This window comes from Siniperca chuatsi, linkage group LG1, assembly GCF_020085105.1.
Source record: "Siniperca chuatsi isolate FFG_IHB_CAS linkage group LG1, ASM2008510v1, whole genome shotgun sequence".
Lineage (NCBI taxonomy): Eukaryota > Metazoa > Chordata > Actinopteri > Centrarchiformes > Sinipercidae > Siniperca > Siniperca chuatsi.
This window is the reverse complement of record NC_058042.1, coordinates 13,197,428-13,223,749: the sequence shown is the minus strand read 5'-3', so window position 1 is coordinate 13,223,749 and position 26,322 is coordinate 13,197,428. Positions and strand designations below refer to the sequence as shown.

The window sequence follows — 26,322 nt, the reverse complement described above, 5'->3', positions numbered from 1 at the left end:
AAACAAGGTCTGCGTCAGGTGTTGGACATACATGCACAGGATGTGGGATGAATGGTTACTTCGAAACCCACAATCAAGGCTTACGGCGAAGCAACTAGTAGCTCAGTGTTCCAACATCCACAAGCGGCAACTGCTATCACAACTTGAGATTGACGAGGTACAACACAAATGCTACGGCAAGGGGGAGCCAGGACTACAGGTCAGAGGGGAGCAGCTCCCCAACCAGAGATTGGGTACGGAGCCCCAAGAGAAATCACGCTGAACGAGGCAGCGACTGACCTGAAAGATAAGATCATGGCGAAGAATGAAGGCAAGGCAACCCCGACGCCAACTACAACGGCTAAGTGAAGTACCATCCGAAAGTCTCCTAGAAGATGTGAATGCAGCATTGAGAGCGATCCCTACCACAACCATCACTGAAACCAATGAGCTGATATACGCCTCAGCAGCAGTGATCCTAGAGATGCTTGGCTACAAGAGCAACCACGGGAGCCATGAGAGACAATACCCACCATGGAAACGAAGGTTGGAGGCAAAAATCAAGGAGGCCCGGAGAGAAGTGAGCCAACTGACAGAGGCTGAGAGAGGTGCAATGAGAAAGCAAGTACCCAAGAAGTACAACCAGATGCCCATACCTGAAGCACTCGAAACTGCCAAACAAAGGCTCCAAGCCTTGGCCAGCCGCCTAAAGAGATACACGAGAGATAATGAAGCCAGAAGAATAAACCGGCTGTTCGCAACTCAACCTGCGAAAGTGTACGCTCAATGGCAGGGTAATAACAGCAGAGCAGACCCACCAAGGCTGGAAACGGAGCAGTACTGGAAAAGTATATGGGAAAGGGAGGCATCACACAACAGCGATGCACAGTGGCTGGCCGCCCTGAGAAAGGACCACAGCAACCTCCTGAACAGAATCCAGTCACCATCACAGCGGCAGACATCCAAGAAAGAGTCTCAGGTATGAAGAACTGGACAGCACCGGGCCCTGACAGGATCCACACCTACTGGCTAAAGAAGCTCACTGCACTCCATGAGCGCCTAGCAGCACAAATGAACCAGCTGCTAAGAGATGGGACGCACCCTGAATGGCTTACCGAAGGCGCACAATCCTGATCCTGAAGGATCCCGCAAAGGGTACAGTCCCATCCAACTATCGGCCAATAACCTGTCTCTCCACAACATGGAAGCTCATGTCAGGCATCATCGCGGCTAAGATAAGTGGACACATGGATCAATACATGAGCAAAGCACAGAAGGGCATTGGCAGAGGAACCAGAGGAGCCAAACACCAACTCCTGGTTGACAGAACAGTCACCCAAGACTGCAGGGCCCGACACACCAACCTGTGCACTGCCTGGATTGATTACAAGAAAGCATATGACTCAATGCCGCACACATGGATCACTGAATACTTAGAGATGTACAACATCAACAGGACTCTAAGGGACTTCATTGCGAACTCGATGAGGCTGTGGAAAACCACCCTTGAGGCCAATGGTAAGCCACTTGCACAAGTATCCATCAAATGTGGCATATACCAAGGAGATGCTCTGTCCCCACTGCTGTTCTGCATAGGTCTGAACCCCTCAGCCAAATAATCAACAAGACTGGCTATGGATACCGACTCAGGAACGGGGCCACCATCAGTCACCTCCTCTACATGGATGACATCAAGCTATACGCTAAGAGCGAGCGGGACATCGACTCACTGATCCACACCACCAGGATCTACAGCTCTGACATTGGGATGTCATTCGGGCTTGAGAAGTGCAGTCGAATGGTGACAAAGAGAGGGAAGGTAGTCCACACAGAAGGGGTCTCACTCCCAGAAGGAACAATAGCAGACATTGAGGATGGTTACAAGTACCTTGGAATACCACAGGCAAATGGCAATGGCAAGGCGGCCGTGGACTAGTGAGTGTGAGAGCCACTATCCAGGATGAAACATCCAAGATCCACAAGTACATCCAAGATAAGGCCCCAACAGATGACGTGCTCAGGGAATGTCTCAGGCAATGGGGAACAGAGGAAGACGTGCTGGAGGAAGGACCATCATGGGAGGACAAACCCCTACACGGGATGTACCACCGGAACATAACTGAAGTGGCTGATATCAAGAAGTCCTACCAATGGCTAGAGCGGGCTGGATTGAAGGACAGCACAGAGGCACTCATCATGGCTGCACAGGAGCAGGCCCTGAGCACCAGAGCAATAGAGGCTCAGATCTACCGCACCAGACAAGACCCAAGGTGTAGGCTGTGCAAAGAGGCCCTGAGACAATCCAGCACATAACTGCAGGGTGTAAGATGCTGGCAGGAAAAGCATACATGGAGCGCCATAACCAAGTAGCTGGCATAGTGTACAGGAACATCTGCACTGAGTATGGACTGGAAACCCCGAGGTCAAAGTGGGAAACACCTCCAAAGGTGGTAGAGAATGACCGAGCCAAGATCCTGTGGGACTTCCAGATCCAGACTGACAGAATGGTAATGGCGAACCAGCCTGACATCGTGGTGGTTGACAAACAACAGAGGAAAGCCGTTGTGGTTGATGTGGCGATACCAAGCGATGGCAACATCAGAAAAAGGAACATGAGAAACTAGAGAAGTACCAAGGGCTAAGAGAAGAGCTGGAGAAGGCCTGGAAGGTGAAGGCAACAGTGGTGCCCGTGGTCATTGGAGCACTCGGGGCAGTGACCCCCAAACTGGAGGAGTGGCTACAGCAGATCCCTGGAAGAACACCAGACATCTCGGTCCAGAAGAGCGCAGTACTGGGAACAGCAAAAATACTGCGCAGAACCCTCAAGCTCCCAGGCCTCTGGTAGAGGACCCGAGCTCGAAGGATGAGACCACCCGCGGGGGGTGAAGGACCAAGTTTTTTTTTTTTTTTTATAAAACAAAAACTTCCATAACTGATTTTGTTAGTTTTTACAATTTGCTTAAAAACATAAGTTTAGCAACCAAGTTTGGTATTAATATAAAATAGTAAATAATTCAGCTCTAATCCCAGTGGTGGAAAGTAACTAAGTATATTTACTTGTACAGTACTGTACTTTATTTGAGTATTTCCTTTTCATGCTTTATACTTCTACTCCACTACAACTCAGAGGGAAATATTATACTTTTTGCTCCATTACATTATATTACAGTTTAAGTTAGTAGTTACTTTGCAGATTAAGATTTTGTATACAAAACATACATGAATTTATAAAAAAATATGATGTATTTTTGTTAGTTAAACTACCCAACAGTATCGTATGTAAGTACTTAAAATTAGCTCCACCTCGACCAACTACAACAGCAAAATGCTACTTACACATTAATGCATTAGTAATAATAATCCAATAACATAATATATAACGTGTAACACTCATAGGGGCCCTTTTTCTGCATTATGAGTACTTTTGATACTTTAAGTACATTTTGCTAATAATACTTGCATACTTTTTCTTCAGTTATATTTTCATTGCAGGACATTTACTTCTTATGGAGTATTTCCACAGTGCAGTACTGCTACTTTTACTTAAGTAAAGGATACTTCTTCCACCACTGTATAATCCAGACTATGCTCGGGTTAGTCTTCTTAGTCTAACTTTGTCTTCGTTTTTCAGTACCTGGTGCTTTGGGCCTCTGCTCTTGTTTCCAATCCCCTGCTGAGCTTTGCTCGAGTTTCAACACACATGTCCCTTCAGCTTCAAGACTTTGCTGTCTGACAGGAGTTTCCAGGTTTGACAGTAGTTGGATGGTGCTATTCCCTTGTGGGTGCCTCTCATGATCAATATAGTCCTGCCTTGTGTTAGACAGTCAGGGTGGGAGTCTGCTGTTAGTAACTGGTTCATTTGTGCTGCCTGGCATTAATGCAGCACTATTAGTTTCTTCAACCAGTGGGTGTGGATCATTTCAGGACCCATTTGCTTTGTAATGGTAACTGGTTCCTGCTCTGGAAGATTGCAGTGGTCTGGTTTTGGGTCAATTAGCCACTGAGCGTTGGTGTTACTTCATTGATCTTTCACCCAAACATGTATTTTATGCAAGTGTACAGTTCCAGACCCAAATATAAACCAAAGTTGTATTTCAACATTAGCTTCTAAAGCTTTAACTACATAACATTACACATCAGCTACAGCAGCTCCTCAATATCAATGAGACTGACATTCAACACAACCTGACCTACAGCCACTCAGCCAGAATACAAACAAACAGCATTTCCATTCTCCTGTGTAAATCATTGCTACTGTGGCTACAATTAAGTCTTATCATTTTGGCTTTTTACCAATTTTCACTGAAAAAAATATTTTTCACCCACCCAGAAGATTGGTATTTTCACCCATATTTGATTTGTTGATGAATGTAGGATATGTGTTCACCACAGCTTTTGGTAAATTGAGAACAACTCAGAATACGGTTCCATGAGCACCATTTGAGGAGAAAAATAGTGTTTGTGCAATAAATAGTACATTAATAATCTAATTTTCATTTACATTATGGTATTTTTTACAGATCTTTTCATTTTCTTAATTTTTTTTCAGTGTACACTGTAGTAAATTGAAGAAATACTGTGCATAACACAATTGCAGTTTTTTTAGTCATTTAACTATAACAATCTACCTAAATGTACTAGTTGAGCTGCTTACTTTAGTATTTGTATAGTGTATTTCATTGTTAAATACTCAGCATTTGACTAGCAACTGACAACTTTTGACCATAAAACTGCACTATTTGGAAAGATATAATGGTACAATCTTCCTGAGGCATGAAAGTCTTTCATGAATCACTTAGTTATTAATTAGCTCAGTGGGTTAATTTAATCGAGTAATAAAAAGATAACCTAGGAGTCCACCCAGTAAGGCTCACCAGTGAAAGCTTGAGACAAACTGCTGTAAATGACTTCGATCCCATTATCACTGGCACAGAGGAGGGCAGGAGTCACAGCAGGTGACCTAATTTGATCTCATGCTGTAATGAGGATAAAGATCTTACTAATAGACACAGCAAAGTATTACAAAAAACTCCAAACAGCTCCCAGTGATAGGCCTATTATAGTATATGTTCAACAAAGTGGCCATGATGCAATTCCCTATCTCTCAGATCTCTCATTTAGAGCTAGAACACATACAACACTGTAAATTATGACAGAAAATTGGTTGTACGAAATGTGTGCCGTTGAATGCTGTCATGCCAATTATCATTTGTATTGTGTTATCACAAGTATTAGATGGTGGAGGCATTCTACATGCAAAACAATACTCTCCTGCTGAGACACTACTAATTAATAAGAGTCATGGTAAAGGAGCCTCTCTCCTTCTCCTCATTTTGCTTACTTGCTAGAAATCGATTTGTGTCTCTCCTGCTGCCACTGTGTCTGACAGATGTCTTTTTGCAGTACAACACTCACACTTCAAGCAGTCACAGTGTCTGCAGCTGAACTATGCCAGGCCAGATAAAAGGCATAGAGCTGCCTGTTGGGGTTGGAGCATGAAAAAACCTTTCAGTTGTTCTCCACTGCAGACGTTGTTAACAGGTCACAGAAATCCAAGGTTTAGTATTGGATACAGGGCAGTTGAAGAACACCTCTGCTTTTCTTCTTCTAGTTTGTACTTCTACTAGTATGTGATTTCTTATTTTTTTGCATGTTTGTCACACTAAAATGTTTCAGATCATCAAACAAATTTAAATATTAGTCAAAGATAACACAAGTAAACACAAAATACAGTCTAGGAGTCAAAATCCTGACCTGAATCCTATTGAGATGCATGTGGCATGCTCGAAAACCCTCCAATGTGGCTGAATTACAACAATTCTGCAAAGATGAGTGGGCCAAAATTCCTCATAGCACTGTTAAAGACTCAATGCAAGTTATAGCAAACGCTTTGCAGTTGTTGCTGCTAAGGGTGGCCCAACCAGTTATTAGGTTTAAGGGGCAATCGCTATTTCACACAGGGCCATGTAGGTTTGGATTTTGTTTTCCCTTAATAAGAACAACCTTCATTTAAATACTGCATTCTGTGTTTACTTGTGTTATCTTTGACTAATATTTAAATCAGGAAGGGGGCAAACACTTTTTCACACCACTGTTGTAATCAGACACGAACTGTAGGTAACTTTGTTTTTTTAGCCATGCTAAAAAAGCAGCACGGCTCTAGGGATGGCAATGTGAGTCGGTCGGTCCACCACATTGGTCCAGACAGAAATATCTTAACTATTAGATGGATTGCCATGAAATTTTGCACAGATATTCATGGTGCCCAGAGGATGAATCCTAATAACTCTGATTATTCCCTGACTTTTTATCTAGTGGCACCAGCAGGTAAAAGTTATCCAGTGAAATATCTAAATGGTTCCCAGACGATGAATCCTGTTATCTTTGGTGAATCCCTGACTTTTTCTCTAGCGCCACCAGCAGGTTGACCTTTGCGGTTTTGAAGGAAATATCTCAACAACTATTTGATGTATTGCCATGAAATTTAGTACCAAATTCATGTTCCCCTCAGGATGAACTGTAATAACTTTGGTGATTGTCGGACCATACCTCTAGCACCATCATCAGGTCAGAAATACTTTGGTTTATTACTAAATACCTACTAAATACTAAATACCTGCAGCCAAGGCTGCACTTTGTGTTTGGTAATAAATAGCAAATGTTAGCATGCTAACACGCTAAACAAAGATGGTGAGCATGGCAAACGTTATACCTGCTTAACATCTACATGGTAGCATTGTAATTGTGAGCCTGTTAGCATGCTGACATTAGCCCAAAGCAGTGCTATGCTTATGTACAGCCTCACAGAGCCGCTGGCATGGCTGTAGTCTTGTCTGCTATTATCTCACAACTGTGCAGTTATTAATAAGCCACCGTGACTAAAATGGTAAAACTGTATTTATTATATTAAAAGGTTGAGATAGGCAAGGTTTTTATGTAATTAAACCAGGTGTGTAATTATCTCATCAGGCTCAATCATAAAGTAGGGCTGCAGCAGAGAACTGTCTCATCCCAACTACTTGAGACCTTTGGCTTCACCTTATTTACCAAAATGAAGTTCTGGATATCAAAGCTAAAACGTCTCTTCTCGCTGTTATTTGGGAGTGTAAAGTTGTCTAATTACACTGAAATATGAATTTGAGCAACAAGTACATAAAAGGAGTTTAAACTTTTACACTTGCTCAAAGCACACACAACCACAGTCTGGACCAATACAGTTCCACAGATATGGGATACATTATAGCTTTTCTTAATACGTATTCCAATTATGTCTATTATAATTAGTAATTATGATGCTTTACATTGCACTGTAATAGGATGCAAAACACAACACTGTGATCTTACAATAGATTTGACATTGAGGTGCTAGTTCGCATCAGTGTTAAATGTTTGTTTCATTTAATTAAGGAGGAAAAATCACATGTGTGTGTTTGTTGAACCAATAACTGCAAAAACAGGGCCTGATGTGGTGAGAAAATCCATGAAAGATCCTGGATACATGCTCTCTCTGGCAGTGGTGGAAAGTAGCTAAGTACATTTACTCAAGTACTGTACTTAGTTATAATTTTGAGGTAGTTGTACTTTATGTATTTAAATTTTATGCTACTTTATACTCCTACTCCACTACATTTAAGAAGGAAATATTGTACTTTTTACTCCACCACATTTATCTGACAGCTGGAGTTACAAGTTACATTACAGAGTAAGATTTTACAAAACATGTGATCAATGTATGAAATATGATTCTGTGCTATAGATTAAAATATCCAACAGTATAAAGTAGTTCAAATGAACTTCACCTCCACCGCTTGTAACATTAAAATGCTGCTTACGTGTTAAAGCATCAGTAATGATATTCCAATAAGATATGATATACAATATTTTAAAAATCCCCCTCTCACCCCCCTGTGGGCTGGTATGTGTCATCCTCAATCTCGGGAACTCTGTGAAAGGGACCAACCATTCTGCCCAACAAGTACTTTTACTTTAATACTTTAAGTACATTTTGATATTATTACTTTTGTACTTTTACTTAAGTGAAATCTTGAATTTATACAGAGTGGCATTGCTACTTTACTTAAAGGATTAGTGTGTAACATTTAAGAGGAGCTATTGGCAGAAATGGAATATAATATTTATAAATATGTTTTCATTAGTGTATAATCACCTGAAAATAAGAACTGTTGTGTTTTCATTACCTTAGAATAAGCCGTTTAAATCTACAGAGAGCGTGGGTCCCCTTCCATGGAGGTTGCCATCTTGCACTGCCATGTTTCTACAGTTGCCCAGAATGGACAAATTAACACTGGCTCTAGATTGGGCCTTTCGCGTTTTTCGCGGCCACCATAGTTTCGCCTACATGCTTGGAAGGAGAGGGTGAGGCGAGCGGTATTCAAATGGTTGCAAACTGCAATTTCACCACTAGATGCCACTCAATCCTACACACTACTCCTTTAAGTAAAAGAGATAAGTACTTCTTCCACCACTGCTCTCTAGTATGCCATGGATTCCTTACTTTTCTTTGTCTGCATTACCTGACAAGCTGTCAGTGCACCTCCATGTTGAAAAGCGTGAAGTGAATCAATCTTTTTTCTGTCTTCACTGTATGCTTACAATAATTCTCTGGGTTTACATAAAAAAAAACAACACTCAGATCAGCCTAATCGTATTTTTACAAAGACAGCAACTCGGTCAGGTAGCCCAGCGATCTGGAGTGCAATGCAATATTTCTGAAGGATGAACTGCTCCCCTTGTTGATTCTTGTCACATACATAGCAATCTTACACAACAGTAATTCTGCTTAATGAGGATAATCCCTTAAATCAGGCTTGCATTGTCAGTATTGAGCTTATCCCATTTTATTTCCTTATCATCCTGATCTATTGCCAGCATGTTCTGCTGATAAATATCAAAGACAAAAAGGAGAGGGATTATGGATAATTGCAGAGAAATAAATCAAATTGAATTATACATGGTGTTTAAGTTATATATCTGGCACTGAGATGGCAATATGAATGTACTCAATTTACTTTGATAGACTGGCATGCTTGTCATAAAATGGCAGCTGGAAATATATCACACAGCTGCCATTTTGTAACTTCTACATAGTCTAAGATTTTAAAACTCAGACTTTACTGTATAAACACTGCAAAAAAGATCAGAACACCAACCACCACATCACAAATTTTTCTCACTCTGTTTTTCAACACATCTCTCTTACTCTCCCTGTGATTTCATTCACTTGTGAATGATTCCACAATGATAATTAGTGAGCTGTTAGTACTTTTATCTCACCTTCATGGATTTTGTACCCGATTCTGTGGTTGCATTTGCTTCTAGTTCTGTAGTTGTATTAAATATTGTATTTCTGTCTCTTTGGCTTTCTTTTTTGAAGTTTCGCACACAGACTGAAATAAAAACTAACAACGTTCATTAATAGTGTATCACCACCACAGTGATTTAGCCTCATGGTAGCAAATTTATCAACTCTGTTGCTACAGTAAGATGTAATAACTTTTCAGAACTCTCAACTGTATTTCTGGCAACAAATAAAACTAAATTGATTATATTTTCCATCCATGGAGAGCAAAGTTAATGTACTGACTGTCAAAGCATTTGGCGACAGCTCAGTACAGCTGATTTGTACTACTTGCTTGTCTGATCTAAATGAGTGTGATGAGCATCCCAGACACAGCAAACCCTCTCCCTGCACTTTAAGCTGTGTGCTGTAGCAAATCAATTCATGTGCTATTTAGCATATGATATCATTAGGCAACTTCTAGTGACTTCAGTCAAAGCTTCAAATAAAAGTGTTGGGAACCCTGTTGAGGTGGCCTCTTTCTTGAGGAATCATTAGCAATTTTGTTTTGTCATCTTGATCAATGCATATGCAACCAATCTCAGCAATATTTGAGAGAACTTACAATTTTGAAAAATAATAATAAATTAATTGATATAACACCTTTCAAAACAAAGTTACAAAGTGCTTTACAATAAAGCAAATAAGATCCAGCGCTTAAGATATAGACATGATAAAATAATTTAAATAATTGCAATAAATACCGTCGGATTACTAAAAAGCCATTCGATAAAAGTGAGTTTTAAGAAGACATTTAAAAGAGGACACTGAGTTCCACAGCTGAGGGGCCAGAACAGCAAAAGTCCGGTCACCTTTATTGACAAGCCGAGATTTTGGAACCATTAGTAGGGCCCTGCCAGAGGATCTCATACAGCGATTAGGCTCATAGGGAGTTGGCAAACCACAGATATAAGCAGGAGCCTGACCATTCAAGGCTTTAAAAACAAGCAGTAAAATCTTAAAATCAATTCTATAACTCACAGGTAACCAGTGAAGGGCAGCAAGGATCGGTGTAATGTGGTTGCTTCTCTTAGTACGTGTTAAAAGCCTGCAATCTTTGGATGTTTCGCCTGCTGATACCAGAATAAAGTGCATTGCAATAGTCAAGCCTAGAAGAGATAAAAGCATGGATGACTTTCTGTCTGCAGAAGTCTGCAGAGGAAAGGAATGACCTGATCTTGGTTAGCTGTCTTAGTTGTGCAAAGCTGGACTGCACCACTTTACTCACCTGAGCATCAAAGGACAATTCTGAATCAAAAATAACACCTAGGTTGCGGGCCTCTTTTCGAACATTATTATAATTATTATTATTATTATAAGGCACCCAGACTAGAGGAGAGATTATTAATGGTGCTAGTACCTGGGCCACAGGGGGTAGTTATAATTACCTCTGATTTGGAGTAATTCAATTACATACATTTTTTGGACATCCAATTTTTAATCTTGGCAAGGTAGGACATAATACAGGATGCATCTGTGGTACCAGGCTTTATCGGGACATATAAAAATGAACTTGTGAAGCTGATTATTGTCCTTTCTATATGAAGTGATGCAAATATAAAGCATACAGTATCTACTTCATACTGAATGAAGACCTGAAGTTTGCCATCACTGTTATGGCTGCTATTCTCAAGAGGGCAGGTCTTGACTTATGTGAGCTTGTCAGAGGGCCGATGCCAGAGGGGGGAGTAGAGGGACATGGACGCATGCAACAAATCTTTCAAATTACGACAAAATATGGAGTTTGTCCATGCCCTCTAAAACGACACATAGAAGCGTTTTCTGATCTGACGCCCCAAGCAGCAGGACGACATAATTTGTATGCACCTTCCAAAACCGATACAAATCCCTGTTGAAAAATAAATCTGTTTTATGATGCGACAATGCTATGGTTAAGGTTTGTTTAGGTTTAGGCACAAACACAACGAGTTCTGTTTAGAGAAACATTGTGGTTTGGGTTAAAATTACTACTTCGTTAAGGTTAGGGGACCTTCGTCATCATGGTTACAATGGTAATCACGTGGTTGAGGATATGCATGAGAGTGGCATGCTGCAGATGAATGCAAAGAGCAACTTTTCTTTTAGACTGTGATGGAAAATGAATGATAACCCTAACCTACTTAAGTATTTTGGTATTTTTAGTTTCTGTCTATTTGTTAAAGGGGTAATATGTAGGGCAGTGTATGTATGCATATGGCAGGGCAGCATATCACATATCAAGTCATAACTGCTGCTAACTGCCATTAGCTAGTTAGCTCAACTAAGCGGTCCTAATAGCTGACTGAGCACCAGAACCAGAGCCAGGCAAGCGGGCAACAGAACAAGGATCAGCAGCCCGCCAGTGAACACGGCCAGACCAGGACTGAATACAGCTTCTGAGACTGACGGAGGCCAGTTTGACAACAGTAAATATATAGTGCCGAGGTGATTTACAGCAACTCCAACCAGGATTCTGAGTCGGGGGACGACGGCGACACGACCTGTTCAGGCAGGGACAGCAGAGGCGTAAAGCAGCAGAGGACTCAGAGGCAGCAACAGCGTGTAGAAGCAGTTGTATTTTTCAGTTTGATAAGGAAAATAGGTATAAGAATCTTTCCTTTCTTGACATTTTGTGAGTTTATTTAAATTTTTAGGCTAAAAAAGCTAAGCAAGGTTGTGTAACGTAATAATACAGAAAACAAGTGTATATGGTTTTCCAAACAGCCACGTTCAAAAGTAGAGTGCGCCGGGCGTCATTGAGAGGAGGGCAACACTATATAGTTTAAATATGGGGATAACGGCGCACATTTTGTGCAAATAGTTATAAATAGTTTTGTAACAAATGAAAAAAGAAAGCTAGAGAGAGGAGTTCAAAACAAGCTTACTTTCTCACATCCAGACAGCTGGCCAATCACGGTGTGAACTGGGTGTGAATGTCAGATTGTCAGCTTCAGAATGGTCCGACACAACCCACCCAATTCTACTAAACTAGAGGATTATTATTCAGCTATTATAGAATTGCTATAATTCTGTAACAGACATTTGAGCTAACTTCGACTCCTGTCAGCCATATCAATGTAGATACAATGGTAGATACTTGAAAAGCTGAAGAGCTGTTTTGTAAGCAAAACAAAAATAAGTACAATTCTGTCTGCAAACTACATTAGCAGACTGGGTCTTGTATGAATGGCAATGGCCAAGTGTTTATTGGTGACTAACAGTCTCACAGGATTGATCAAATGAGGGTTTAACACGTGTTTATTAACCTGTGTCATACACCAGTTTGTGTCTGAAAGTGTTATATGTCTATGTTGGTTACAAACAATGATGATGGAGAATGATTCAGAGGACAGTGGGTTGCTTGTTTATCTGTGACCTTTATTCACTCCTACAGTTTGAAGAGGTGTTTTGAATTAAATCTCTGATATTATACCTTCTATTTAAATTGCGCCTGCAGACAAACACAGAAATTACCCAATTTTATCTTCAAGAAAAACATTAGATGGACTGATTTTATTTCTTTTATAAAGGTATGGTCCGATTAAGACTCAAGCCCAAGAGCAGTATTTCCTTTCGGTATGATTTGAGGGCATGTTTTTATTTCTGTTCATAAAATATAATGGTTAAGTACTTACAGTAAGTATTTGCTGTGCTTTCAATCTCCTTTATATTGTGTAAGACTCTTTTTCAGTAAGAGAGAGCAATAAAATATTATGTTTTTAGTGCTGTTGTATTCTTGGCTTGCAGATTCTACTAATTAATTTAATTCTAATACAACAATAAACCCCAAAGAAAAATACCTACACCAAACAGCCACAAAAAGAGAAAAAAAAAATTTGTAGCTATAAATGCAAAAAAGCTATAGAATCCTGCTGGGACTGACCAGAGGTCTGGTTCAGGTGGGGACTTCTCAGTATTTGCGAGGGTCAGGCAGCAGGAGACAGATGCTCGACAGAGGTCACAACAGACAGTGGGTCATAAATATGGGAGACAGGCTGATCTGGCCTATGACAAAGAAAGGGCGGCTCTACTGTAATGGGTGATAAATGTCAGAGCCTCCTTACAGCCTCAGATGAGCGATTGTTAAGCAGCTTCCCTGAGCCTGAGCTGCTAAAGCCTCGAGACAGACTGACAAGCAGTAAAGGAAACATTTACACAGATAGAACAGCTTGTTTGGATGACCCCTCCTTCCTCACTGTCACCGTAGGCAAAATGAGAGAGGTGATTAATCAGGTTGTTAGCATGTTTGATGGAGAGTAGAGAAGAGAGGAAAGGAGGAATCCATGTGCTGAGAGGAAAGTGCGAAAGGTAGCAAAACGAAGAGGAGAGCTCCGCTGCTGTGATTCATCAGGGGTTACTGATCCTCTGGGGAGCAATAATTTTTAAAGTAATAGGCCTTGATTGCAATAATGTCCCCATAGCAACTATTATCTTTAATGATTATTATTATGGCTGTCATAAAATGGAGACTGGTCTTATTAAAATATAGTATTATGCAGCTGCACCTTTGAATGTCTTCACTGATAAAAGACTAGTTTTAATTTTAAAATTCTGCAACTTTAAAAAGATTGAATTTAATGCATGCGTTGAAAATAAAAAAACATAAGAACATATTACTTGTTATGGTATATTTATCGCTGTTATTTTATCAATCTTATTTCATTCTTTTGATCTGATGTGCTTTGTGAACCTTGATTATTCTCCTCACATTTTATCTTTAATTTTATAATGAATTGTAAGTTTATAATGTATTGCAAGTTATATGTTTTGAAACCTCTGTGTTTTTGCTTAGTTTAGTTTATTACATTTATTTGTCAGGGACTATCTACAAAGAAACGTAACCTCATACAAAGAGAAGCGATGCTTTATACTGTACCAGATTTAGCTACTAGCTGCTTTCCATCTGCAGCCAGCCTGCCAGGTGCAGGTAGACACAAACATTACTACTACTAATACAATTACTACAAATAAAAGTTTGTAATGCAATGAATACTAAATACAACCTTACATACATACAAATTAAAATCATTACACCCAATCCTATACAATATAAATGCTCATTCCCACTCGAATGTAATATTCTTGCCATTTAACTCTGTCACCTTAGGGTAAAATATGGATGCTTGGATAATGACTGCTGGGTAAAGATGTGTTCACATGTTTAATTGCTCAATAAAAATCACAAAAAGATGAGACTTACATTTGGAAACTCTGGAGACTTTCCTCTTATTTTCGCCACCACCTGAACCACCACAACCGTCCTCATCATCGCAGTCACCGCTGTAGCGTCCCTCTGCATCTCCACTTCCTGTTTCAATCTGGTCCAGTGACCCCAGTTTAGGAATGGACTTTCCCTGCAACAGCTGGTTGTATAAAAAAGACACAGAAAATAAATACATTTTGTCAAAAAAATATCCACATTGTTTAACAGAAGTAAAATGGGTGAATTTATGAGTTTATGTGTCTGTGCTTTAAAAGTTGCTGTTTTCCTGCTGCAAGCATTATATCTACATTATATGTATATCACATTCACATTCAATATTCACAGCAGCATACAGGGAACAAGGTCCCCTCATGACAGGACAGAAAATAAAGAGAAAAACATGGAGAAAATGCAAAAGAGCTGCTGATTATGCTGCTAATCAGCCACAGTCCTCAAAGTAATAAAAAACTTAAAAACTCTCTACAGAATGACCGCACTGCAAATGGCAATTTAAATAAAAATTTCTGTAAATTCCCTTTTTTGTTGTTTGTTTTTAAAATAATATGCCTAAAATATACATTAGGATGGTGAATTAATATTTATCAAACTGACTATGAGCATCAACAATTGTCCTGATCGCCACCAATTACAAACTTAAATTAATCCATAGTACGTTACATGACGCTCACCCTTCTTGGCCGCAGGGGCCTGCATGGCAGCTAAACTTTCTGCTGTATTGCTGTGCAGCAGAATCTCAATCAAAGACTTTGTGAACTCGATACCAGGGGAAATGCATACACTAATTGGCTCATATAAATTCATGGTGCATCATTGGAAACAAGAGAGACTGCTTTGTGTTGATCAGAAAGGTAGTGTCTATGCTAATTAGTTACTGTTGTGGTTCAGTGCAGAGGAGCAAAAGTGTCAGGGTTGCTGCCATGGCTGAGCTGGGACATATCTGTGCTGGTAATTAGCCTGTCTGGGGTCTCTGCTCCTCAATTGTGATGGGTTAGAAGATGGAGAATATTGAGAGGGCAATCTAAGCGCTCCTTCCATGTGTGTAATTGGCATGATTTTCTTTCCATTTATGTCAGAAATCTGACCAAATTTTTAATACATTATGTGGAATAATGACTTTCTGTGGTGCCTGACATTAGCCTGGTCTGGGAGTTTGACTGAATTTTAACTTTGCGCTTCACAGTCCAGGAGGTAGAGCACTGCTTGAGGGCTCAATATGTTCAGAGTTCAAAGGCTGTCTGCTCTGAACCCTGTTTACAGAGGAAACAGCATCTTACAATAATTAGTCTGCACCTGTGAGACAATACACAACCTGAGCTTTAAGATTAACTTTTTTATAGTTTGCAAGGAGGTGAAAGTTTAAGATGTATGTATAAATGAGCCTGTGTATACACTGTTCACACATACAAAGATTAACTCAATCACGTGACTTTAGGTCAAGTCACAACTTTGTTCTTTAGAAACTTTGATGCATGTGGAGAATCATGGGAGAGTTGACTTGACCTCAGTTCTACTGATTTCAAACTTTGATATTCTGAAACATTTTCTAACTTATTGACTTAGACAAATGACTATTTCCTGTTCCCAGTTCATTCAATTTGGTTTGCCATGCACACAAGGCTAGCGATATTCTATATTTTTGTTATTGTTAAAAAAAAAAAACATGACACAAGACAAACAATGAATTGATGCCACTAACAAGCATTGCCTGTGTGGCCAAAGCCTGATATAGATGAACTATTGAGAACACATCGGTGAGCTCTACTGCTGCACTGAGTGATATGTTCCTCCATTACGATAAACATGGACAGACAAGGTAGGGAAGTCAGAAAGTATTGAGAGACGGACTAACACATTGTTGGTTTTGGTCTTTTCATGGAATTTGTTGACAATAACAAAAATTGTATATCACTAGTCATATCCTTTAACATTCTTAGATGAACATTATCCATTAGACAATAATCGTCATGAATCTGTCAAATTTGCTTTCACATCCATAACACACAAGTTATAAAAGAAAACCTGTGCTTTGGGTTTATGTGGTCAGTGTCAGATGACATGATTTGCATCAAACAGTAGTCAGTCATTCATTAGTCAGGTTTTGTTAGCTACTGATATTTCACAACAAACGCATTTGTTCCAAAGTTGAGGAAACATTGGTCATGTTTAACCAAGTCTGTCAATCAGCAGGCTACTCAATTCTTTTACTCTTCAGGGCCAGGAGAGTAACTGCTCTATGTTTGATTGTAATGAACAGCTATACTGCTCTTTCTGACACACAATGAAGCGAGCCTGATATACTATCTGTGTTATTAGCCTCACTTCTGTGACTGACATGGGGCTTTGTCTAACACTGGCTGTGAGACAGGTGCTCGGATTCGTTCGGTGCATATCCAGATGAGAAACCGCTCTGAGTAGGCACCCTTGGGCAGGCCTCTGGCTGTTATTGCAGTGTGCGGAGAGTTAGTGACGACCAAATAATACCAATTACTCTTTTCACAACAAAGCTGCCCACACGCTAATAAACTGCACCACTGCGCACTTAGAATTAATTTTCTGAACACAGAGATCCCCTGCTAATGGGTCATTTTCATTTATTTTAAAATTGCTGCACCAATTAAGAACTAACACCACAGCAGATAATGATGAACAACAACTTTACTGCAAATCCTTACAGTTAAAACAAGTGTCACCCTAAATTTCTTTCATGTAACTGGCTGATTCAAAGAATAGTTGGTAGTATGATTATTTTAATGTCAAGAAGAATGACAGGACTTGATTAAAAAACCTTAAGCATGGCAGAAAATATGACTAGAATAGCAACGTAGGAAATTAATATTGTGATTATTACATTCTGATGCATCGTAGAAAAGGTTTCAGTCGTAGTCATCTGGACACTGTTTTCAGAATCAAGGCGTTTGGCTCCCATCCGGAAGTCATTTTCAATTGTGACTTCGGATGGGAGCCGAAACGTCTTGATTCTGAAAACAGTGTCCAGATGACTACGACTGAAACCTTTTCTACGATAGAACACTCCTGGACGAATGAGGGACTACACCGTCACATTCTGATGCAGTCAGTAGAATCCTAGGTAGCTCCTTTGTAGGATTTTGTGCTGCTCTTCATTCTGCGCAAAGCATTTGCTCTTGTGCGTTTAGTCTGAAACCGGTGTTACACAATATCTAGCGGCTTGCAGCGATTCAGAGATGGCTTTCATGTACAGCTGTCCTATGGAGTAACTGTTTGATCAATGGCGGGAAACACACTCAGGAGAAAAACAGCCGAGTCTCTGCTGTTTGCTCCGCTTGTTTATGAGGATAAACAAGCGATGGCTACAGGAGGTGAGGGAGGAACCAACTGGAGTGTAGTGGAAATTAGGAAAGTGGTTGAACAACAAACAATATTAGCAAAGTAGCAAAAAAATTATTTTCACTGTTACAAACAGAGACCATGCGGCCCTGGCTCCAGGCCCAAACTGTAGGAAGGACAATAAAAAGATATTTAAGTGAGAATTCTATTGTGGACAGTCTGTCTGTCTCTGCCTTCCTGTCACTCACACACACACACACACGCACACACACACACACACACACACACACACACACAGAGTGTATTCTACAATCACATCACTAATCAAGAACAAAATAAAACAAAGAATTCAGCTCACCGATCAATGTATTTTCACTGCACAATTAAACTCGAAACACAACAAGGCAGCACTTTCTCTTTTGAAAATGGCTCTTTTGATTGATAAATTGAGGCAATTTTTGGTAATTTCCCCAATAAGATTTATATAAATAGGTTTTTTTCAGTCTAGGGATGACAATATCGGTCTGGCGGTCCTTCCACCATTTTGGACCCAACAACTATTGTATGGATTGTGATTAAATTTGGTACAAATATCCCTGTTGCCTGAGGATGAATCATAATGACTGTGGTGATCTCAGGACCTTTCCTCTAATGTCATCATCAGGTCAAAATTTCACTTTGTCCAATACTTCAGTTAATGACCAAATACCTGCAAAACATTCCCTCCAGCCTCAGCTATAGTTTGTCTTCAGTACTAATTAGCAAATGCTAGGATGCTAACATGCTAAACTAAGGTGATGAACATGATAAACATTGTACCTGCTAATCATCAGCATGGTAGCATTGTCATTGTGAGCATGTTAGCATGCTGACATTACAATTTATCTCACATCACTACTGTGCAGAGCTGCTAGAGTGACTGTAAACTTAAAATCACCCATTGCTCCTTTTGACTGATATATATAGTCAATTGGGACATATCTGGTGTTTACATGCATTCTTGTCTTCCCTGTGTTTGTTAACTTCCGATCCCCACCCCCAAAACAGCCCTGATATATTTTCTAAATTTCTAATCTCGCCACTGTACACATCACAAACTTCTTCATAATACCAGCTGCTTCCTCAGGAAATCACGACAAAGACTGCAGTTTCTGAGGCGTCTGAAAAGATTTGCCTTGGGAACTTGCTTAGCTTAACTTTTGTCACTGCACAATAGAGATTATATTCTGACAGGCTGCATCACAGTATATGGTTTGGCAGTTTTGACTGTACAGGACTGGAAACTGCAGGAAAACACTGTAAATTCAGCATCAAAAATCTACTGGCAACAGACCTCCGATGGCTCTATGATATCTTCCTTACCGCTGCATAAGGAAAGCCCAAAGCATCATCAAGGACACCAGCCATCCAGCCCACACACTATTCTCACTCCTGCCATCTGGAAAATGCTACCGGAGCATTAAATCACGCACCACCCATCTTAGAGACAGTTTCTTCCCACAGGTAGTCAGAATAATGAATAGTACCCCCCCGCACACACACAAATATGCAGGCACACAGACACTAAAACTGTGCCTACAATGTATATAGTTCTATGTTTATTGTGTATTATACTATCTACTGTGCTTTTTTTTCATTTCTTGTTCAAGGTTGAAAGTGCCACAGTGAAACAATTGTATTTATTAACACAGCTGAACTTCATAGAGGGATCTGCCTCCAGAGTAAACAAACTGAAGCAGGTAAAACTAAAAAAATGAGACTAATTAAACTCTTTTAAACATTTTTGGCTGTAAATGTATTTGTTTGACCTCTATATAGAGTCATTAAAATATGAATACATGCCATTGTTTCAGCATTTCTAAAACAACATAATCAAGCAGAGAAAAAAGGTAGAAAATCTCATTGTACTGCTGTCTAATGTTCAAAATGTTCTAATGCTTGAAATGTTCCAATGTTCAGCTGTCAATACCAATTCGTGACCTCAAGCCATTAAGGTATGTACTTTCGCTGCATCTACAGTAATGGAACAAGGTGATGGCTATGTTACTCTGTATCTTGTAAATGTAAGGGCATTATCACTATATTTATCCTGCCTACACAACCATTCAGTCTACATTTCCCACCACAGATGAAGTTAGATCTAGTTCCCAAAAACTGAAAAGAATTCATAATTTCAGATTAACTCTCAATGACAAGTAATAGCATGCATTTATAGTCAGTTAAAATGTACAGTGCAGATTATGTATAGGGTACATTTCCTAAAGAGGTGCAGGGTGTCATGTGGCAAAATGAATCAGACCTTCAGAGATCCGAGAATTGAATCAAGCTGTGTGTGGGGATTTTTAAGCTCATTAGTATTCGCTTTGAACATGTACTTCTATATGTAAATAGAGGGTGGAGAAGAGATCTTACAATGATCATATTTGCCAGTCAGAGGAGAAAAGTGTCAGGATGTGAGTTGGCTCCCAAGACACACACTGTCATTTTCCATCTCCCTCACTGCAGCAGCAGCACTGACGGGGTGTTTATCCAGACCAAGTGTAGCAGCGGCAAAGAGGCAGCAGGTCAGTGAGTGAGAGGCCAGAGAAATTAGAATACAATGTGAATTTTAGAATAATATTATCATTCAAATCAACCCTTTGTCCTAAGACTCAACATTTGCAAAATCTCAAGTATAATGCTGGCGGTATTCTATATTTTTCTTATTGCCAGCAAATCCCATGAAGAGACCAAAATCAACAATAAAGTGATCCTACTAGCACATAAAGCCTGATATAGCGCATTCCTCTATGCAACAGACCTCCATTGTTGTCCAAAAACTATTACAAACACATCAGTGAGCCACAACTTTGCACTGGGTGACATGTTTCTTCATTACAATGAATATGAGCATTGTAGTTTATTTTGAGACAATCCCACATACACCGTCCTGCTGCTGTAAAATACTCACAAATGCACCAAATGTATATTAATCTGCGGTTGATATAGTCCCCAACAAATACACAATTTACTCCAGTTTGAGTAACATTTGCTAAAAACTACAGTGCCCAGCTGTCATTGGAAATAACTTTTTTTATTTTTATTAAAGTATATATTTCTGACCTGTTTTTAAAGATTTATGTCTTCAGTAGGAACCAATGGGCTTGGGGCTGAGTCACACACAGGGAAAGGAAGTCAGAAAGTATTGAGAGATGTAGATGTAGAGATGTAGAGTAATGGCGGCCTTATCCTTTAACCGTGATCACCACCTTCCTGAACCTTAACCAGGTGTTTTTAATTATCTAAACTCAACAATATCTTAGCCATGCAAGTTGTTATGAGCGGATATGATAGGAAAAAGAAAAGTAAACATTTAAATACACAGAAATACATCACAGTGAACAATTGCGGATACGTTCAACGTGAGCATTTTTCACCAACTTGAATGACGCAATTTATGACCAATTACACAAAGAGGATTATGCTGCTGTTGCTCAAACTGGATTTTAATTATGGATAAGCACATGCATGCATTTAAGATAAAGTTGTTATCTACAGGTATGCAGCTTAGCTGGATTTGTCTTTGAAAGTTTTTATTTACTGCGCTTTATATCCTCATGGGTATAATGAATGACACAATGAGTGTGGGTTAAAAACTAATTATTATGCTGTAGGTTTTGGGGTTTGTCTCCAATTAAGACACAGTCCTGACATATCTGACTTCTTGCTGGATACCAACATGAATTAATCTAACACACTGAATTTGTAATGGTAAATGGTAAATGGAGTGTGTGTGTTAAATATCTCTTCACATCAAGAGAACAGGATGATAGTTATTACCAAGATTGTCTTTACTCCTTAACTGGACTTCTATAGCAGTCAAATGTTCTGATGTGTTATGCACATTTAGGAGCACAACAAATAAAATGTGAATATACTCTCAGCGTTAATCCTTTGGACTAGAAGAGGGGGCATAAATAATTCACAAGCAAAACTGCTGGTCAACCACCACATCAATGACTGGTAAATAATTCAGCCCGCAGACGGGGTGAGGAGCTGCTTGCTCCTGATTTTGATTGAGAGACACAGGGACAGGGCCTACTTATAGATTCTTGATGGGTTTTACCACATCAAGAGGAGAGGACAGGAAAGGAGGAGAGGAGCCAACAAATAATTCATAGGAAAGAGCTGCTGATGAGCAAGATGATGAAATCTAGAGTTTGTACGCTTAGATTGCATGATGAATTTGTCAATAGCTGCATTGCTGTTTTGTGTTTTCCTGCAGTCTCGGCTGTGGAATAGTAATGATACATTTCCATTTGGTTCTAGGGAAACTGGGAGCACTTCAGTTAGTCAAGGTCAGGGGCAAATAAATGGAAATAGTAAAGAACATTTCTGATATGTAGATGAAAAACATGAAAATCAACATTTGCATGGACACGTCATTCTTATCCTCATAAAAATGCTTCAACAGTGGCATCTTTAAAAGGTAATAGAATTTCATCTTTCGCTTTTATCCATATATCAGCCTACACTTCCCTCTTTCTCTCCAGCCATTCAAACACTCAAACTGCCATTCATGCACACATGCATATGTACTTTAAGGTTTAATGTTTCATCATATTAATGAGGTGCACCATTACTACAGTGATTTATAGAAGTAATATACTGTGTAGTGTACACCCACATGTGCACACAGTCACTCGTGTACAATGGAATGAGTGTGTGCACTGGTATATGCAATTGATGTTTTTGCCGGTCATAAACTGAGCTGCCATGAACCCCCCCACACTCACACACACACACACACACACACCCTATATACTTCCTCCCCTTTTCATCCAGTATTCATCTACCACACATATATTCAAAACATTTTAATTTCTAAGAATCACCATTTAACACTGGCTGTATTCCAAAAATCTAAACATGGCCCACATACTGTATCCGCCTCAAGCGCCAGTTTCCATCTTAAACAGCCACATTGTCAGTGAATTATATGATGACCACTTCCTGGGACTTCCTGTCATGTATTCTGTTCAACTTGCCGTGTGATCAACACATTTAAGAAATCAGAGAAAAGAAATGTGAGGGTTGAAATTTGATGTTAAATGACAATTCAGATCATACACACAGGCTGACACTGGGCTGCATTTCACCAGCAAATGAGATGCCGATCAGACCCATTTGCAAATCAATTCTCAATGAGATGATAATGTAAACTAGACTCAAGAACTGTGAAGACACAAGCTGTTAAATGAATCGTACCAAACGTATAATACAAAGGTCTGCAATTCACAACATTTCTTGTAAGATTGCACCTTCCTCTATACTTTTTTTTTTACTCTGAAGTGCAATACAGTATACTCCAGAATCTACAGGAACCATTTTAGATGCCATGTTGATTCATTAGCTCTCTTAAAAACATTTCCTGCCTCAGAAAGCTTGGTCTTAACAGCATGAGTATGATGCTTATGACAGCAGGGTTTCTTTGTGTAAGGCAGCCTGCCTGATGAGGTGTATTTATTGCAAAAAAAAACAACAGTGCATATTAATAAGACCTCATTAACACGAAAAAATAGGTCGCCTGTCATTGCCTTCTAAAATGCAGCTAATGATTGTTTCTAAATTGTTTAGGCAAATAAAACTACTTGGTTAATATTAGTTTTGCCGGAGCAACCACATTGTGTCGACGGACTGGCTCCCTTCAAATTATTAAGAGGGCCGGGGGGTTTTTCACGCAGGGCTCAAGTTGGTCTGAACGCAGCCTTAGTCTATTTTTTTCCCTCTGGCATGCTAAGTGAAGTAATTTCCATAACCAGCTATTAAAATCACACCAATCTGGCTATATGTTGTGAACGTATTACCAAGTATCTATAATGACTGATCAAGGCCCACCATTTTGCTATGAGCTGACGAACAGCTGGTTTAGAGGAAAGTAACGGCCCAATACTGGTCAGTGTCAGTGTGGATCGAATCAGGGGACACCTCAGTATCACTTACGTGCCACTGACTTCTTGCGTCTGGTGTGAATTCGGGTGAGACTTTTTGCAGGACGATAACAACATCACACAAATTCTTTATTATATTCTTTATTCCCACGTTATCATTTGTACCAACTACCAATGCTGTCGTTCTCGGGTGAGAGACGTATACAAATAGAAACCACTTTTGTAAAGCTCAGTAAAGTTAGGACAGATTCTGTAATACTTTCGAGTACTGTCTGTTTCCATTCTGCAAACGCGTTTGGGAGAAAACATACACTGTGATAAATGATTTTGCAAATCAGTGCATTATGTAACTGATATGAGTTTTACAAGTAGCACAACAAAGCATTTCCTGTTAGGAATCAGTTTGACCCAGTGATGGAGTGTAATTTAGTTTGAGAGTACTCGAGATGTTGCTCAATTAATTTTAGGTTATTTGTATCTTGAATTCGCACAAAACCCAAACAAAACCTTGGAATAGTTTACAGTAAGGAGCAACTCATTGAAAACAAGAGCTGGATGATGACTACATACAAAACCGACAAGGTTCACTATTTACCCTATTGAACAGGCACATCATCTTTATTTTTATTTTGTCTGCATGAGCTGGAGGCAGTGCTGGCACAGACCATGAGGATTTGGCAAACAGCACTTGTGCACAAGGGCAAATGTTGAATTTCAACACAAGTAGGTTCTAGCTATAAAATCATACTTTTGAGGGCTCTGCCTTTGGAACACTACTGAAGGCAGCCATCACACTTCAACCAACCACTTCTGGACAAGATCTTAAATTGGCTGCATCCAGACTCAACAAGCAAAATAAACAGAGAAGAATGGCAGCAAACACTTATCACTGAGGTGCAATTTGATCTGGTTACCAGTCTCTCCAAAGTTTGTCTCAAATCACTCAAGATGGAGTTGGTGTCTCAAAGAGCTTGCTGGACCAAGAGATGTAAAATCTTTCATACATTATCATTAGAAATTATTATACGAGATCAATTCAAACATATAAATGAATGGATGAAGCTTACAAAGTTACAAATACTAATTTCTCAGTCAGCGTTTCAAGTGATGAGCTAAATGATTTTAAGACCTAAAGTAATTAAAGTTTTTGGTTCTTGTCGTTCATGATAATGACTCATATTTTCTCACCCATCACATGTACTTATTGAAAGACTATTTGTTGAACAACTAAAATTGCATTATCAACCACATACACAAAAATCGACTCTTGTGTTGCATTTTATTGTGTTCAATTAACAGAAAAGATATAAAGCTGTACTCAGTAGAGTGCAGCTCTCCGCCAGGCCTGGTATCACCAAATGGCGTATGAATAACACGGCAATGTCTTTTTGCGTGTTATCACAATGCTTTTTTTGCTTTTCGCGTGTCATTCCACGCCATTTAGTCTCTACTGACTTATATTGTGCAGAGACAGCGTGTCATTTTATGTGTACGTAATTAAAGTAACTTAACTGACGTAACTAACGTACTTATCTACTGGCCAGTTAAGAGGAGTGTGGGTCACCAGTCAATGGCAGTATAAAACAGAGCAGTCAGTAAAAACTTGTGAATCACAATCGAGATTAGCTGCAGACAGATACACGCACACACAGACACGACCAAACGCATCATCCCCTCCAGGCTTATGCCTGGCGATGATAAATATACTTTTATATTCTGTGGGACTAATTAGCACTATCTTTTCTTTATTATTTAGGTGGGGGATTTTTGTATTACAACTGTGGTTGATACTTAATGCTTTAATTTGCTGAAGGGTGTCAAATGTAGGTGAAATAAGAAGCTTCATTTGTGTTACACTTTGTGTAAACTTAAAATTCAGTGATTTTATGCAGCTGCCTTGACAATTTATGATGCCAACAATGTTATCATGCTCACGCTGAAATGTTTCATAGCTGGAGAATTGTTGGGACTCTAATTAGAGTATTTTTAGAAGATAGCTAAATCTAGTAGGGTGTCCACTAATTTCACTATTGATTAAATTTCACTAGCACCCCAGGTCCAAACAAGACTAAGAGTCTACAGCCAGAACTTTTTGGCAGAAATCGTGCATCTGCTCTGTCATTGTCTTTGAATAGTTCCAAGGACTTCTTCAAAAAAACATTACAAAAACTACGGTGCAGGTGCTAAAAACAGAATATTATTCCAAAACTGAAGCAAAAAACAAATCTTAGATGTACTATTACTATTGCAATACACCGATTTTTGAACAAGCTATGAATCTGAAATTCAAATGTCACATTGAGTGTTTTTTTTTTGTTGTTGTTTTTGCTTCAAGTCAGACCAACCTCAGTTAGTTTTTTCACACACCAGAGATTTTCCTCTCAGCTGGGTGAGCTAACTGATAATGAGCTATATATCAGATGGTGTGCCCAAGTGTCACTTTTCATCACTGTTTGTGACGGCACTAACAAGTTCAAGAAAACCATGTGTAAGGATATAAATGCTTTAGATATAAATGGAACTTTGAGAATGAAAAAAGAAACACA

At 39.4% G+C, this 26,322-nt stretch overlaps 1 protein-coding gene across 3 annotated transcripts in view; it reads right to left on the bottom strand.

Moving 5' to 3' along the window:
- gpc5a (glypican 5a) overlaps positions 1-26,322 on the bottom strand; it is a 125,895-nt gene that overhangs the window by 41,198 nt on the left and 58,375 nt on the right. For all 3 annotated transcript variants that reach the window (XM_044200531.1, XM_044200540.1, XM_044200549.1), the window contains exon 8: positions 14,517-14,679. In XM_044200531.1, the coding sequence (XP_044056466.1) occupies positions 14,517-14,679 (163 nt within the window). The remainder of the gene's footprint in view (positions 1-14,516; positions 14,680-26,322) is intronic.